Genomic DNA, 17,762 nt, shown 5'->3' with positions numbered 1-17,762 from the left:
AGTGATCCATAATTTATAGCAGAAATAAAACCACACTCCCAGCTATTATTGGGAAGCGAGCGGTGACCTGACACACAGCAGCACATCAGAGTGAAGAGGGGGTCAGCACTAATGACACTTGGTTTGTAGAAATGAACTGAGAACCAGCAATTATTCGCAAGGAAAGGAGCTGTTGGTGCTCCAGGATGGAGGATGGAACACCAGAGCACCCCTGCCTGCAGGACCGAGGGCAGAACCACGCCCAAAGGCACAACTCCAGCTCTCCAGTCATGACAAACATCAGCCTTGACTGACACACAGCTTCCTGAGGGTCCATGAGACTGCACAACGACTGAGCCAACAGGGAATTTCTGTGTTCTCGATAAAGAACAAATTCACATCCAAACCCACAGTTCTGATGCCTTGGATCTCCCTTCACGAGGCAGAGCTACAGAGATCATGGTTTCCATGATTTTAATCCAACTCATCGAGCATGTGTGTGTGGAGGAATCAGACTGGGAGGTGTCTGAGATCCAGATCTCACTTTCTCCATTACCCACTTCCAAAGCCTTTATTCCACACGTGGAGCTATAAAGTCCCTGCTGTCAGACAACAATCTCATCATACACCATCCAAACCTGAGAACACCAAGGACACCATCGCTCCAGTGGTCATTGTAGAGTCTAAATGTCTCCACAAACATCACCTGGAGGGATTTGGAAAGATTTTATGGGGATAGGGCTGAAAGATCCCTCCCTTAAACAATGAAGTACCCATCGCCCTGAAAGTGGGGTTGAAGGAAGGGGCCCAGCCACTCTGGTTGCCTTTGGGATGATGTGAATTTATTATTTAAACCTTCTTATGATTCTGTTTCCTTTTTGCACTACAAAACACAGGCAGGATGTAGCAGGAATTGCTGGAGTGCATCTGTTTATCCCAGTGGGAAAGATGGGGATGCTGCTCCTGCTGCTTCACTCACAGCAGCTTTATAACCCCCCCAAAAAAAACCATCAGTGGGAGCTAAGGAGAGGTTTGTTTGCCTCTTTAAAGTGAAGGTATTAAATGTATTTCTTCACTGACCCTAATGAGCAAGTGAAATCCTCCATTCAAAAATGAAACTCGTGTGCAAACAGCATTTCTCCTCCAGACAGCTCTGCCTGCAGCTCAGGAGGGTGGCGAAGGAAACCGAACCACTGACAAAAAGGAAACCACAGAAAGAAATCTTTCTTTCTCTTGCTGAGCCTCATCCTCTTGTTTATAACTCCCGAGGAAAACAGCAGCACGATTGTCCTACCTCAGGCTGGCCAGATTTCAGCAGGAAGGCTTCGGTCACCCGGCTCCGGCGTCCAATTCCCGAGGCCTTACCCCGCTCATCTCTCCTTTTCACTGCTCCTGCTCCCCTTGGATGACATCCAGGACCAGGGAAGCTACTGAAAACTCACCAGGCTAAAGTTACTGTAAGAATTAAAACCCAGGTGGGAATTGAAAGAAGGCAGGGGAAAAAAAAATCCCACAATATCGGGGACTGTACAAAAAAAGAGGGGGGAAAAAAAGGAGGGAATTGGTGCTAATGAGCTCCAAAATCAAAGTTTGACAACAAGTGACCAACATCACTTTAAGAGGTTCCCACCTATACTCTGTTGCTCCCTGGGATGCAGCACAAATACATGGGGGATCCTATTCCCAACAGGATCAAGATCCTGAGCCAGCCTAAAAACATATTACTGCATTTGCAATTCTTCCAGTGCCACTTCAGAAAACAAACACATCAAAGATAACTCAGGTGACAGGTAGAAAGAGGTGGGGAAATATCCCCATGGAATTATCCACACAGTTAGGTCCTGACTCACAGAATTTCACCTTTCTCATCCTCTTTACCCCAGCCCTGGCACTGCCCCAGCAAGATGCACAAAATTAAACCGAGCTGATTCGATGGCAAGGAAGAAAATAGGAGCAAAAAATAAACCACCACAACTTCTCCTGAAGACTCTCTGAGCAGTGGAAGTGCCCTGCCCCAATGGCATCCTGGGCAGGAGGAACTGGGCTCCTAAGAAATTCAAGTGTGGATCTGGCAATGGGAGGATGGAGTAAAATCAACTGTGGTTGGAATCAAGTCAAACAAATGGGAATCCTCCCAAGCCGACCCATTCCTTGGTTCCATGAAACACAGAGTCTTCTTTCAAAGCATAAACTTAATAAACCCTCAAAGCAAGAACTCGAACCTATTCTACTTTTTACTTAACAGTAAGTCCAAACCTATTTTTCTTTTTGAATTTCCAGTTGAAAGCTCGAACCTTAATTAAACTCTTTGGAAAAATTAGTGGCGAAGATCTTACGACGTGATAACCGTAAAGCAATTTAAAAATTACAACCATTAAATCAAAATACAAACTTAGGGCTCCTTCAATATTTGCTTTTGTGCCTTAAGCCAGGAGGTGAGACATCCTAGTTATTCCAAAAGCTCCTCCCAGCTCCATTTCTCCCGCCGAACAGACGCAACTGATACATAAAAGCAGAAATATTTTGCTTACTCGTAATTGTGTCTTGATGAAGCTTTCACAGCACCAAAACCCCACTGAGGGCAGCCCATCTAATGGCCCACGAGGGTTTTGCAGCCTAAATGGAAAGCAAAAAGCCTGAGTGTTCCTGGAGGTCCCGCTGCCGGGGCTGATGCCGCGGGAGCCTCGCCGAGAGCTCACAGACGTCTTTAAAAGCCCCGCGATCAATAAAGTGCAATTAAAAAACTTAGTCAAGGGGGGGCTGCTAATGTGGGGGTGATTAGGCAGGCACTGAGCCACGCTAGGCTGAGCTTTAAAATCAGCCCCAGTGACAACCTTATTCAGATTTAGAGGTGCAGATATAAAGAGAAAAAGGTATTTTTATTTAATATTTCTATATCTCGCATATATATTGCTTTGATGTTTGCATATCTCATATGTTACACAGCGAGGGTTTTAATTAACCTGGTTCCTATTTATATTACTTATTTATTTGCTTTCAATATTTCCAGTAGTTGGCAGTTTAGGAAACAGGTGTTTGCTGTAGGATAACAGACGCAGATATTCCTGCAGCCTTGATCCTCGAGGAAGCACAGCCAGTCCCACTGAACCAAGGCTGTTCCCATCCCCCCTGTGCCTCACTGCTCTGCACCAAAATTTAGGGTAACCCCAACTCATGTTCTTTATCACTGCAGGAAGAATGTGTCACTCAGCCCTGGCTCAGCCATAACTGCCTTGTCCATCAGACAATGCACCAACTCACCCATCCAAGGGAGCGTCCACTCTGTCCACAACCCGAGAAATCCAATTATTAACCCCAGCAGAAACCCAGGCTAACACCAACATGTTGGGTTTTTTTTTTTTAAAGCATGTTTTCTCTCAGCTTCACTGAAATTATTTGGCTTTCCTGGAGCAGATGAAAACCAGATGTTGGAGAGAGGGAAGGGCTGCACGAGCCAGGAAGAAAAACCCGGGACATCACCAGGCAGGTCGCACCCATTCATTACCCACGTAATTCCCTTCTGCAGGACGGTATTTAGGCTGCATCTCTGTTATTACAAATATTCCAGCTGGGATGTAATTCCAGAAGGCTCCGTTGTGTCCCCCACAGCCCAGAGCAGCACGCGAGGCCGAAGGCGCCGGCACCGTCTCCTTGTGCTGCGTGAGCACTTTGGGAAGCTCCGCTCCCATCTCCTGGCATTAATGCCAAGATTACGCCCTGTGATCCCCCCCGGAGCAGCCCAAGCCCAGGATTAATCCAGGCTTAACAGCTCTTGGATGACCACTTGTTAGGCTGAGAACATGCAAGAAGCAAAGGACTTTGTGCCCACGGACATGAGGCAGTTTGGGAAAGGAAGGTGGATCCTCGTCCGCACAAGCGGAGCAGCAGGACTTGGGTTATCCATCATTTTAAGCAGCCACACGATGCAAAAATGGGGAGTAAAAGTAAATTCTGGGTGAATTCAGACCGGACTGGCCATTTGCACGGGCAGCTGGAATGGCAGGTGAGCACCACAGGGAACTCTTACACAGATTTCACAGGTCACAAAGGACTCGGAAGGTCTGTGCTCTCCCCACAATTTTTTTCCCATTATTTCCCCATTTAATGCTAATCCAACACTTGTCCAATAGAATATTCAGATTTAAAGCAAACATCCAGTGGCAGTCAAGAGGATGCAGGAGCAGCTCCTTCCACGCTTCCATTAGCAGGAAAAAAAGGAAGGCAAAGGGGGGAAACGAGCCTTGTGCTGTATTTGCTCCACAAATATCCCTGCCCAGCAACACATCCCCTGCCAGCACCGCTGGGAATTCCAGATCATCCTCATCCCAGCACTGAGCAGCTGCTGTTCCAAGGGATTCACTGGAATTCCTTTAAAACTGAATGAATCAATGAAATAAATATAAATGTCACCTCCCAGTGACGTCCCCAAACACTGGAGCAGCATCTCCAGTTATCTGACACAACATACAACTAACACACCTCACCCTTCATTAACACATGCACTAATTAACATATTGCACAAATTCCCAGGGCTAAATACTCCCCCAAACAACTGAGGTGTCCATCCCAGCTGTGCTTTTCCAGAGCACAAAGGGTTTACATGGGTTAGAGCTTGACAGTGAAGGTGCAATAAAGCTTTTTACTTGATTAATTATTTGGGGGATTCTACACGACACCAGCAATGCAGATTTTTTGGTATGATTATTATTGCTACGATTGCTATTATAATATATATTATTAATTTATATATAATTTTGAACTTCTATAACACCAGCAATGCAGATTTTTCTGTATGTATATGAATACAGATGTTTACTAATACATAAATTATTATAGTACATATTAATATATATTAATTTGGATTTTTATGTGCCACCAGCAATGCAGATTTTTCTGGGTGTATATAATATCATATTACTATTACACTACATATATCAATTTAGCAAATATTATTATATATCTGTTATTTTGGACTTCTATATGACACCTGCAATACACACTTGTTTGGGCATGTGTATATAATTACATTAATATTTCATTACATATATTATTATAGGAGATATTATTATTTTATGTATGACTTTGGACTTTCATGTGACACTTGCAATGCAGATTAGTGTGTGTATATATATAAATTTACATTACAAATATATTATTATATTACCTATATTTGGACTTTTATGTGACACCTGCAATGTAGATTTGTGTGTGCATTCATAGGATTAATAACATATTACATACATTATTATTATTATTAGAGCAGATATTAACATTTATTATTGTTATAGGAGACATTATTTTTATTATTACGTATTTATTATTTTTTACTTTTATGCCACACCTGCAATGCAGATTTGTGTGTGCATTCACAGAATTAATATTATATTACATATATTATTAGAGCAGATATTGACATCATCATCATTATTATTATTATTAATATCATTATTATTGAAGACATTATACACATTTATTATTTTGGACTTTTATCTGGCACCTGGCAATGCAGATTTGTGTGTGCATTCAAAGAATTACCATCATCATCATCATTATTACAATATATTAATATTACAGAGTAGTTATTATTGTTTATTATGATTATTTAAAACTTTTATGACACTTGCAATGCATATTTGTGTGTGTGTTATTGCTGTTATTATTGGATATATTATTAATATTGTTATGTTGTTATTGTTATTATTGTTATTGTTATTATTATTGTTATTATTGTTATTGTTGTTGCTGTTATTATTATTATATAATTTAGGACTTGGTTCTGCCCCTGCAATGCCCATTTCTGTGGGTTCTTTTGTATGAAATGTCCCCAAACTCACCAAACTCCACCCCAGGTTTTCCTCCAGCTGCTCTTTGGAGGACTTCAACTGAATTCCTCATCATTCTCCCTGGAATGTGCATCCCGGTGCCATTCCCGGTGCCATTCCCGGTGCCATTCCCGGTGCCATTCCCGGTGCCATTCCCGGTGCCCTCCCAGGGCCCACAGAGAGCAGAGGGAAGCAGAGAGGCTTTTCCAGGCTGAGTGTCCACATCCATCCCCTCCCGGATAACAGCTCCAGGAGTGAGATGGCACAGAGGGAACCGATGGATCGGGAATGCGACAGCCAAGAGAGCGAGCGCCGGAACACCAACCAAGCCCGTGGCTGGGCCTGGCACCGCGCCGGGATCGGATCACCGCGAACCCCGGCCCGAGGAAAGCTCGGCGTGAATTCCCTGACTAAGGTAAAAAAGCCTGGCTCAAATTTATGGACTGCTGGCAAAGTTACCTCTGTCCCAGAGGCCTCCAAATACCAGGAACACTCTGGCCCAGAAAGGCCGAGTTCAGCCTAATAACTCACACACATTCCTCAGGCATCGCCAGCCCCCGGGACACAAACTCCAACACTTCCAACCCCACGCTTTGCAGAGCCTTAAACTAAACCATAAAAGAGTATTCCCAACGTTTGCAAAGTTCCCTTTGGATGAAGAAGTGGATACAAGCCTTGTAGAGATGGTTGTTTTAAGGAGACAACCCCAAATCTCTGGTTCAGCACAGCCCCCTCCACAAAAAAACTATGGAATTTTCTACTCTTAAGGACAATCCCCTTAATCAAAGGATAATTCAACTTCCCAGGGATATCTGCAAGACAGAAGAAGAAAACCCTCAGTCAAACTTCCCACAGGAGAGGCTCAGCCCCACCCCTCACAGCTCCCAGCCTGCATCAGAAAATCTGGAACTCCCAGAAATCAGTAATTCCTCCAAAAAAGATTTCATGTTATTAAATCTGCTTCGTCTCTTTTTCATTTGTTTCTCCCTGTATTTCTTTCTTGTTTATTCTCCAAGCACGCGAAGTCTGGAGAGATTAGATCTGCTCTGCTTTGGAATATTCGGGATACAGCTCCCACCCGACCCACCACACCAAACCTTTGCTCCCCAAACCTGTCATTTCTCCCCAAAAATTCCAATTTCCTCAACGACAAAGCAAATTAAAGCATGAACATTTTGCCTTTCTCTTGGATGTGAGCATTTCATCCACATGCTTTCATTTTCCTTTGCTCTCCCTCCTCGGCCAAGATTTTTCTCCCGATTAAAAACCTTTAAGTAAATCTGCCTGTTTAGGGACAATCGGTAAATCTTGGATCTCTACCACAAAGTCAGGGCACAGGAATCCCATTCTTTTGTTTTTCTTTCCTCCTACCAAACAAGGGTAGTGCAGATCTGGACAATGCTGGTAAAAAAATTTAAATATTTTTTCTTAATTGCATTACGGCCAGAAATTGCTGAACTTTCCCTTTTTAGATATATATTTTTTTTTAACTATAAATAATGGTTTCCATAAAAGCCAATGATCCTGATTTGTCTTGTGCTGTGCTAAATGCGTAATTATTTTGAATCTCACTCAATACTGTCCCATCTTTCCCCTATTCTGGCTTTCCTTCCAGGCACGTTGACCCCACAAACCTCCATCCAGCTGGAGATGACTTGGATTTAGGAGATCCCTGAGCTCCAGATGCCTGCAAGTGGTGGGGCTGGCAGGGAAGCCCTGGCAGGGATGGGATGAGGTGGATCCTTCCTCCAGCACAGCCATCCCTGTGGGCAAAGCAGCAGGACCTCGCTCCCCAGGGCTCTTCTCTCCAACACAAGTGGTGCTTCCCGACACCAAACAGGAACGGGGGGACACCGATCACCCCGGGACAGAACACTCTGGTCGCTCACGCTGATGCAAAACGGACATAAGTTGGGTTTTATGCTTTTTACCTCTCAAAATAAGTGACCTGCAAAACGTCCCCACTGCTTTGAACTCTCCAGGTTCCGCCTGTCCTTTCATCTCCCCTCTGCCCGTGAGAGCCCAGATCCCCAATCCCTGTGACAAAGCCACAGGCTCGACTGTCTGGCAGGACGTTTATCCTCATCCATCTTAATTAAGCGCAGAAAACGAGTCCCGGTCTGGCGGTGCCGTTGGGGCGGATCCCTTCGGCAAACACGGCAAACAATGAGTTTATTTGCCAACTTGTGCAACTGTGGGCTTTGGGGAGGATGAGCTTTGACTTCACCTCTATAGGATATTTAACCTTGGAGGGTGAACCAACAGGGGCAGCTCTGCCTCCCCGCGTTGCCTCCCTTCTCTTCGCTGATTCCTGTCGAATTTGGCAAAGCCACTGGGTCAGAGCAGGAGGTTAAACTCGTTTGGATCTGGTAATCACTGGGACCACAGAGAAAACGCTGCAGCAGAGGTGGGAAATAAGATGCACACATTGCACCACTGCAGGGCTTGGTTATCACAGAAAAGACCTGGAAAAGACCTGGAAAAGACCTCTGGGATGATCAAGTCCAACCTATGATCCAACACTACCATGTGCTGGAGCAGGGAGGGGGGACCAGATGATCCACTCTGGCCTCTTCCATAATTAACCACATTTTCTCTGTCTCTCCACTGTATAAAATAAGTGACAACAATTTTTCTGTTATAAATAGCATTTTCTGTGCTATAAATAAGGAGGGGGCACCTCTCCCGCTCGGAGACACAGAGGGCAGAGTCAGAAAATTTCTTTTGCTGCCTTGGGAAACAATTTGTTCTAATTCTGGAGCTCAATAAGCCACTGATACCTTGTCATGCAGCAGGAGAGGGATTTGCTCCTGGGGCAGAGTAGTTCAGGGGACAGCACTCAGGGTTTGTGCCTGGAAAATCCACAGGCACAGCAGGAACCATTAAAAAGCCCAAATTTGCCAACTGCCCCCCCTCGGAGCTGGGTGTAGTCCCAGTCCAACAAAGGCTCCTTGTTCTCAGGCCCTTCTGTTCCCCACCAAGGGTGACCAGGTTGCAGCACAGCACCCACCTGGCACCCCCCCAGCACCCAACCCACCGTGGCAAATCCGACACAGGCTCCCCAGCCACGAGAAAAGTCAAAAGGGTCTCAGTAAATGATCCTGGAAACCGAAAAAAATCTGTATTTTGACTGGGGGAAGGGAAGGGGGGGGAGAAGAAACAAAATCCCTGCTACAGCATTAACTCCTCATTCCGTGACTAGAAAAACACGGTGCTGTATTAACATTAGGGATAAAAAGTCCTTGTCTGGGTTATTAAGTCCTCACAGAAGCCTCACTGCACAGTAACAGCACAATCTCTGAGCAAAAACATTATTTATCAGTGCTACATTATCATTACAGTATTTGATAAACATACTGAGAGATACATTTGAGAGAGAAAAAACAAGGATTCAGAAAATCATCCCTTCCTTCATGATTGATTCAATGTGCAGCCTGATATTCAAGTTTTACCTAAAAAGCTGACTACGAACCCAAATAAAAGATCCACTGGGGCAATAGGACATTGAAAGATATTTTAAAAATGTTTTTAAAGAAAGTAAATTGTTCTCTAATACCACAGAATGCTGAGCATCATCTGGGTTTGCATGAACACTTGGTCCCTGTGGGTCACAGTCAGGATTACACTGTATAGATACATAAATATTTATAGAGCCTGGAGAGCCAGAGATCCTGATATTTAGGGGGCCATAAAGTCTGGATATCTTGTAAGGTGAGTGCTCCACCCAGCAAGGGCAGGGTTTATTTAGCATTCCCCTCCTGGAAACAAAATAGATGCTAATTCTTAAGGGTGGAGAAAAAGCAGCTTCGTAAAAACCTGCTTTAATAACAAATCCATCTCAGGGAAGAAAAAAACAGTTTGTGTCATTGAAGAGCAACACTCTGGACTTTGGAGTACAGAAATATTTGCTGAAGAGAGCAAATAATGAAAAATAATATTAAACTCAGCCACTGATACAGCCCATCTGGCTGTGGCAGGGAGAGTCTGAAGGGAAAATATTGAATAATTCAGCGTCAGAGAAAGGGATGAACAAGTCGCTGTTTGATACAGAGCCTGAAAGTGTCAAATCTCCCCAGCTGAAGAATAACAGCATTTTGCAGGCGCTGGGGAAAAGCAGTTGGTGCCTGAGCCTTGCTGTGGGAGCCCTTTGTGTCACTGCCTGCACGAATTCTTCCCACATTAGGCATCAGCTGGATAATCTCCCTCTCAAACCTCTCCAGCCACTGGGGAGGGAAGAACACAACGGGGAAAACTCCTGGCTGCTGCACCAACACCTACCCCAAACTCGAAGAGGAGAGCAAGGAGAACAGCAGGTGTGAGAGGTTAAAAATAATCTTCCCTCTCCTCTTCATACAAATCCATTTTTTTGGATATTAAACCTCCAAAGCCACAGGATACAACCTAATGACTTAAAGAATCGGTGTATTGGAAACTGAACACTGACTGAGTCACAGAACCTATTTCTTTTGTAAAGGCCATTTTAATGGAATTTGGTTATCTCCCATTAATACTGTTCTAAGTGGGGGGTAAAAATGTGAATTGACTGATATTTCTATCCCCCATTAATACTGTTTCAAGCAGGAACAGGATTAAAAGGGAATATACTCAAAGTTTACAGCCCATTAATGTTGTTCCAGGTAAAAATATGAATATGAGCCACTTGCAAATGTCTTTTCTCACAGGCAACGGCACCATAACTCCTATATGATGAGAGTATCCCCTTCTCCTGGCTCCACGGGAGTTAAGAGGGTGGAATCTGCCAGTGGAGCTGGTCCTATCTGGGATAACCAGGTGTAGGAGAAGCTGCAGAGGATGCTGCACACTGAGCTTTGGCCTCTCTGTGTTGTCCAGTGCCACCAGAATACACTGGAAGTCCAGGACACGCCTGATCCTTCCAGTTAATTGATTTTTTTAACTCCTCTCAATGGCTCTTTGTCTGGCTCTGGAAACATTCAGCAGCATCCACTGCAGTCCCGGCGGCGCGGGGCCGTTCCCATCCCACCTCTCAGGGGCCGGAGCTCCAGCTGCTGCTGCCCGAGCTGGATTCAGCTGGAAGGGGCTGGGCACGACCACAACGTCCTAGAGAATAACATTCAGTCCCTTTGAGGCGCTGCCTACATTCTCCTCTAACAACCCGAGAATCAGGATGAAAGAAATAAGAACAAACAAGGGCTTTTGTTCCTCCACCCTTCCAGGTTGCAGCCCCGACTTCCCCGCGGAGCTGAAGGCGCGGATTGCGCAACACCACCCCAGAAATCCCAAAGCAATTCCAGCTGCTGCTCCCAAGGTTCCCGTGCAAACCCCCACCCACCGGGAATGCAAAGAGCGGTGCCGTCTCTAAAAAAACCCGGCTGCAGTTTTTCCAAAGCAATTCAAGAAATCAATTCCCTTTTTTTTCCCCGGCAGAGATGCTGCAGACGCACGTCAGCAGGGAAGGGCAGGGGCAGCTCCCTCGGCCTGTCGGCTGTTTGGCTGTTTTATTTTATTTTTAGAGCAACTGAGAGATGTGAGTGGGATGTTTGCAGAGGTAAATAACCAGCTGCTCGGGGAACACGCTCGGCGTGTGGAGCTGCCGTTGCTGCGCCCCCGGGACAAACGAGACGCTGGGAAAGGGACGGATGATAAAACAATCTGGATAAAACAATGCTTTACATCAAGGTTCATCCCATACCTGCCCAGTGACCTTTGGGCACACCTGAGCCAGGGAGGAATTTCCTGCTTCTGCATTTTTGCTGAGAATTGAAAGAAAATAAAATTACCAAGATGTAATAAATGAAGTTGCTTTCTGAGCTCGCCAGGAAAGCTGAAGTGTGGCCCAGGAGGATGGAGGAGGATGGAGGAGGATGCTCACGGGCTGCACTGGTGCAGAGGGACACACCCACATCTCACTTCTAAGGGTTATAGTCTAGGCAAACAGCTGGGATTCCAATAAAAAGTTCATCTGGATGTTTCTAGCTAATCTAATTAAAGAGAAAAAAAGGTCTTCAAACACTGTCCTAAGTCCACATCAACGAATTCCCTACTTAGAGAGCAAAATATCCCTGTGGCTAAATCACAGTTCCTAAGGAGAGCACTGCTTGAACCATGGAATCCTTTGGATTGAAAGGATTCAAAGGTCCTCTTGTTTAACCACCTCACCATGGGCAGGGACACCTTCCCCTAGACCAGGTTGTTCAACCTCTCCAACCTGACCTTGAACACTGCCAGGGATGGGCATCCCCATCTCTTCCAGGGTGAAGAAATTTTCCCCCCAACATCCAACCTGAACCTCCCTTGGCACAACTTGAGGCCATTTCCTCTCCTCCTGTCCTTGTTCCCTGGGAGCAGAGCCCGACCCCCACCTGGCTCCATGCTCCTGTCAGGGAGTTGGAGAGAGCAAGAAGGTCCCCCCTGAGCCTCCTTTTCTCCAGGCTGAGCCCCCCCAGCTCCCTCAGCTGCTCCTGGTGCTCCAGACCCTTCCCCAGCTCCATTCCCTTCTCTGGACACACTCCAGCCCCTCATGGGCTTTGTAAGAAAATGGGGAAAAGTAGAAAAAATACCACCTATTTTTAAACCAATTTGAACCTTGTTACTGGAAACCTAAGTGTGATATTTAAGGAATATAATTTATGACAAATAGTATATAAATACATAAATATTTTATAATAATATTTATCACCCAAAAAAGCATATTGCAACCATATCCACCACTCCAACCACGGTGCTCCAATTCAAGGAGCACCACTAGAAAAAAAATTTTCCTATTAAATCCCAGTGTAGGAAAAAGAAAATCCATAGGATTTACATCAAATGGACTTTAGAAGGACACACTTGGTCTCAGTACACGCCTCAAACCACGTGCAACTGTGGATGATGTCACCGTGTTTAGATGGCAGTAGCAGCTTGTCTTGACAGCCAGCCCTAAAAGTCTAATTTGGGAAAGGCTCACAGGAATCTCATGGAAAAAAAAAAGAAATCCCAAACAATAGCCTGAAGCTGTTCAAAAAAGGTAAATTAGGAAAACAGCAAAGCTGCAGAAAAAAATAAATCACTCTCAGTTTTGCTCCGCTTCCGTGTGAGCACGACAGCAATGGCATTCCCAGGAACAGGAGGTTCTTGTCCTACCACAGACACTTTGAAAGCAGGGAAAGAGATTAGCAGGTCCAAGGAAGCTCTTAGTTGCCCCATTCCCTAAATCAGGAGTTGCAGCACAAAGATGTCACTGCCTCCTGAAAGACAAACCTGAGCTGAATATAATCTAATCTTTGATATGTGGAGGAAAAACAAAGGGATCGAAGAAGGTGTCTGGAGGAGAGGAGGAGAATGAAGGAAAAGAGGAAAAAAACTTAAAATACACAAGTTTGACCTTTAAGCTTCCAGAGAAAAGAAAAATTTCAACCCCAAATCACAAGGTCAAATCTGCAAATGGTTTGCAGGGTAATGCAACCCAAAGCTCTGCCCTGAAGAGCTCTTCCTTAAGGAATTTTAGGAAGGGAAGGAAAAGCAGAGGTATGCCCACTTTATCTTCCAGCCTGCCTGATTTGTAACTCTTTGGGATGGTGCTGGCAGAGCAGAAGGAATTCTGGATTCCCCTCACTTTCTCCAAGAGCCCTGGAAGCAGCAGAAGCCCCAGAGCAGCCATCCAGCTGCCGGAGCGAAGGAATGCAAACTTCTGTTCCAACAGCAAAGAAAAGAGCAGATATGATTCAGATCTTTTTTTCCTCCTTAAAAACAGCTGTGGATCTTGTGACAGTAAAGCAAAGAGGCTGAGTGGGTGAGTGCACTGATTGCATCCCTGCCCTCCACCTCATCCCAACACACCAACCAGGCTGGAGGGGCTTGGAGCAACCTTGTCTGGTGGAAAGGGAACTGAGAAGAGAAACTACAAAGGTGCTGTTTAAAGGAAAAGAAGATGTAAAATTAAGAAGAAATTCTTCCCTGTGAGGGTGGGGAGGCCCTGGCACAGGTTGCCCAGAGAAGCTGTGGCTGCCCCATCCCTGCAAGTGTCCAAGGCCAGGTTGGACGGGGCTTGGAGCAACCTGGGCTAGTGGAAGGTGTCCCTGCCCAGGGCAGGGGGTGGAACTGGATGAGCTTTGAGGTCCCTTCCAATACAGACCACTCTGTAATTCATTCTGTGAACAGTCCCCAGAAGAAGTGAGAGGCCACCTCCAAAGCAGCTTTACCAGTGAACCATTTATGCTGCCACTCTCAATCCAAGTGGACAACCTATTCCTGAAAAAAGCAGAATCTAAGCAAAAAAAACAATTCTCCAAACTTCCTCCTACCTCCTCTTTCATGGAGATCTCCTTCTTCACCTCTGCAAATCTCACCTAGACAGAGGTGCTCCCTCTGACACTGCTAAAGAGAACTATAAAGTGGCCTTGGTCCAACATGATATGTTAATGAGCACACCAAAAACCAACCAGCATGAAAGTGCTTCAAAGAAATAACAGGACTGGAGGTGGAATAACAGGATTGCAGGTGGAATGCAATAGTTTTCATGCTGGTTTTCTTAAATTAATGTGGTCATCTCCCCGGGTCACCGCAGTAACCACCATTAATTGTAGACTGTGGGAGCCTGCTCTGATATTTACTCATCAACTCCAGCAAGAAACAGCTCCACAACCTCTTGGACAACACCAGGAGAAGCACTGTGAGTGTAAGGACACAGAGTCCTCTCGCCTGGGTGCTTTAAAAGAATTAACACACATTTTCCTGCAGACTGTCCCAAATAAAAAGCCTTTTCAATTTCTTTACCTTCAGTTTTAGCAGCTTTGCTGCTTTTCAGGGCAAAGCCCATCACAAACACCTTTGCTAACTCCAGAATAACTTAGCTCAGGCCATTCCACTTGATGTGGAAAGAGGAATCAAAACCTGTTGGCTTTGCAAAATGGATCTGTTTGCTTATCCTTAGCTGAGACATCCATGACCACTAGTCCTTCCTCTGATTCCCAGTTTTCTGCTGGCAGTTGACGCTGATCCCAGTCCTCGGGCTCATTAGTGGCATATAATCACAGAGAGCAGACACTTCTGTCTACAACTGCCAAAAAAGCCCTTTCAAAATACAACACAGATGCCCCCAAATCCATGAGTTTCACTCTACTTTAGTCAAAACCACTTTTAAGAGAAGAGGACGCAGCCAACAAACCACCTCCCTGCACCTTCCAAGGCCCAGAGCGGGGATGAGGCCGATCCCACGTCACCCACCTGCAGATGGGCTTTAACCAACAAAACTCTTCAACAGGTAAAGCTGGCAATTCCAAGGAAAACCATGTCAAAGAGTTACAGGGCAAACTCAAGGCAAGTTAACTAATGAAGATTTGCATTCTTCTTCAGAGTTTCAGATCTGCAAAGCTGAGGGCCCAGTTCTAACGTGCAGGAAAAGTCCTCACAAGGGAACCAGTTGCACCAGGCAAATCAAGCACTAGTGATTAGAAAATACAGTTTTGACCATGAAAGTTGCCATTGAGCTGGGGAAGGGATGGAAGGAGCTGAGTGCACAGAAACTCCATAAATACAACATCATAAATACACCGTGCAATGCATTCTCTTTTCAATTACTATAAAGAATGGCTACCAATAATTCTCATTTTCACACTGAGAAATCACCAGCGTTAAGAAACACTCGAGTGAAAACCAATCACTGATAAATTTGGCAGGGAGCCATTTGCTGGCCTTGCTTTTCCTCTTTTTTCTGGAAGCAGGTAGGATTCTATAGGCAGAAACACAGCCATCTCCCACTGCTAATGCTGTTGGAACTTTGCTCTCAGCATTCAGCAGATAATCCCAGAGCAGTGTCACAACAAACTCCCAACCGCTCGGGTTTGTTTTTTTTTCGCCGCTAAAACATTTCCACGCTCCCGTTGTTTCCATCTTACCTCAAGCACTGGGCCAGCTCCAAGAATAATCTGTTCTACTCCGCTGGCAAATCCCTTCTGGCTGAGGGCGGTGAGGTGATGAATGAGGAAGTTGGTGCTCTGCGTCTTCCCCGAGCCGCTCTCTCCCGAGATGACGATGCACTGGTTCTTCCTGCGCTGGAGCATGGCGTGGTACGCCACGTCCGCCACGGCGTAGATGTGGGGCTCCAGCTTGCCCAGCTGGTGGTTGTCGTACATCTTGACGTACTTGGGGTTATAAATAGGCAGGAACTTGAAGGGGTTGATAACGATGAGGATGCTGCCCACGTAGGTGTAGATTTTCTCCTGCTTGAAGCGGTTCCTGAGGTTCTCCAGGAGCGTCTTCTCGTTCAGGTCGGGCAGCCCGCACAGGTCATCGTAGTCCTTCTGCTGCGGCTGCGGGAGGAAGCCGCGCTCCACCATCCGGCGCCGCTCCTCCGTCACCCGCAGCCAGGACTGGAGGCTCCCGTAGTGGATGGAGCCGTCCAGGTTCTTCTCCCGCAGCAGGAAGCGATAATCCTCGCCGCTGATGCGGTTCTCCAGGGCCATGCGCGGCCACAGCATCATGCGCTGGACCGGGCAGTCCGTGGGGTTGAGGATCCATTCCTCCCCTCCAAACTCCTTCACCTCGGCCAGCACGTAGCATTTTGTCTTGTCCAGCTGGAGTTTGTTGATGAGGGACTCGATGACCTCGGCGGCCGTGGAGGTTTTGCGGGCGGCGATGGGGCAGTAGATGGTCCCCTCGGCGATGCTCCCGGGGTAGATGTGCAGCGTGAACTCGCTCTCCTCGAAGCGTCGTCTTCCTCCAGCATCATTCACACTCATATTGGATCCTGTCCCATCAGTACCCGCGCTGCATAGTCAGGGCCGTCCCGGGGCTTGTCAGGTCATCATGTCAGCAGTGCTAAAGGGGGCAAAATGAAAACAGGTCAGGTGGTTTAGCACCTTGAAAAGCTGCCAACATGCACCAGGAGATGCAACAGAGCAACTCAAGTAATGATGCCAATCGCCTTAAAGAAAGCAAATGATGATTCCCAACCGGCATCTGGAAGGAGAGCAGGGTTTTCACACCCCAAAGCTGTCATAAATTAAGGGATTGAACACCCAAACACTGCCCACAGCACAGGCTCTACTCACACGGAACTCCCACAGCACCTCAAGTTTCTGCTGATTTTGCCCCAAGTCTGAAGCATCAAAGATTCAAGAAGACCCTCTGATTTTCAGTGTATTGTACAGAGAATAAAACAAACACCAGACATCCCATTGAATCAATTCACGGACACAGCATCTTCAAATTTTGGCTCCTGAGATAAAATGACCATCATCTTACCCTATGGACCTGTCCCTTGCCTCAGATACATTTTTCCATGGTCCTGTGCTAGTGAGGAGTAAACAAACTCCTTTTTCTTTCTCTCCAAGAGATTTTGAACCCATCAGGATTCAAACAGCAGCACTTTCCCCCTACCAAGTCCACCTTTCCCAGAGATGTCCATATCTGGCACCAGGTATGAAATGCTACAGTCACCTCCCTCCTGCAGTCACATTTTTTATTTCTCTTGTACTGCTTAAAACCCACAGAACACAAACCTCTGGTGCTGGAACACCAAATGAGCAGCTGATTCCTCGAACTTCCTCACTACAAGAAGATGACAGCCCAGCAGCAGCCCCAAATGAAAGTAAATCCAGAGTTAATGGGCCTCAGCTCTCCACCAATCAGTTCCAAAACTCCAAAATGCCCTGGGAGATGCCAAAGAGTTATCCCAGTATAAAGACAAAAGGGAACTGCAGAGAAATGCCAGACCCTCAGAGCCAGATCTGGGCCATCAAGTGACTCCATACAGATTACAGTTCACATGATGCACATCCTAACATTAAACTTATCCTAATATTGAGCTTTCCCTTGAGCGCTGCCCCACTGAAGCAGGACCTCACAACTCTGACAGTTCTTCCCTCGTGGCATCAACGAAACACTCAAGAAGGGTCAAAAAAACATGAGGTCAAAAAACCCACAAGAGGTTTAGGGAACTTCAGATACTCAGTGTTGGGAAGAGTATTCAGAGGAAGCATTTCCCTGGTTGCCCTGTCC

The 17,762-nt window shown here is 46.0% G+C and overlaps 1 protein-coding gene across 5 annotated transcripts in view; it reads right to left on the bottom strand.

The window, feature by feature from the left end:
* MYO9A (myosin IXA) overlaps window positions 1-17,762 on the bottom strand; it is a 165,621-nt gene that overhangs the window by 119,028 nt on the left and 28,831 nt on the right. For all 5 annotated transcript variants that reach the window (XM_064668604.1, XM_064668606.1, XM_064668609.1 and 2 more), the window contains exon 2: window positions 15,659-16,580. In XM_064668604.1, coding sequence (XP_064524674.1) covers window positions 15,659-16,501 — 843 coding nt within the window. In that variant the 5' untranslated portion in view covers window positions 16,502-16,580. The remainder of the gene's footprint in view (window positions 1-15,658; window positions 16,581-17,762) is intronic.

The sequence above is a fragment of the Pseudopipra pipra genome, chromosome 12, assembly GCF_036250125.1.
Source record: "Pseudopipra pipra isolate bDixPip1 chromosome 12, bDixPip1.hap1, whole genome shotgun sequence".
Classification (NCBI taxonomy): Eukaryota; Metazoa; Chordata; class Aves; order Passeriformes; family Pipridae; genus Pseudopipra; species Pseudopipra pipra.
Note: the sequence above shows the minus strand (reverse complement) of the source record. Positions and strands in the feature narration are given on the sequence as shown.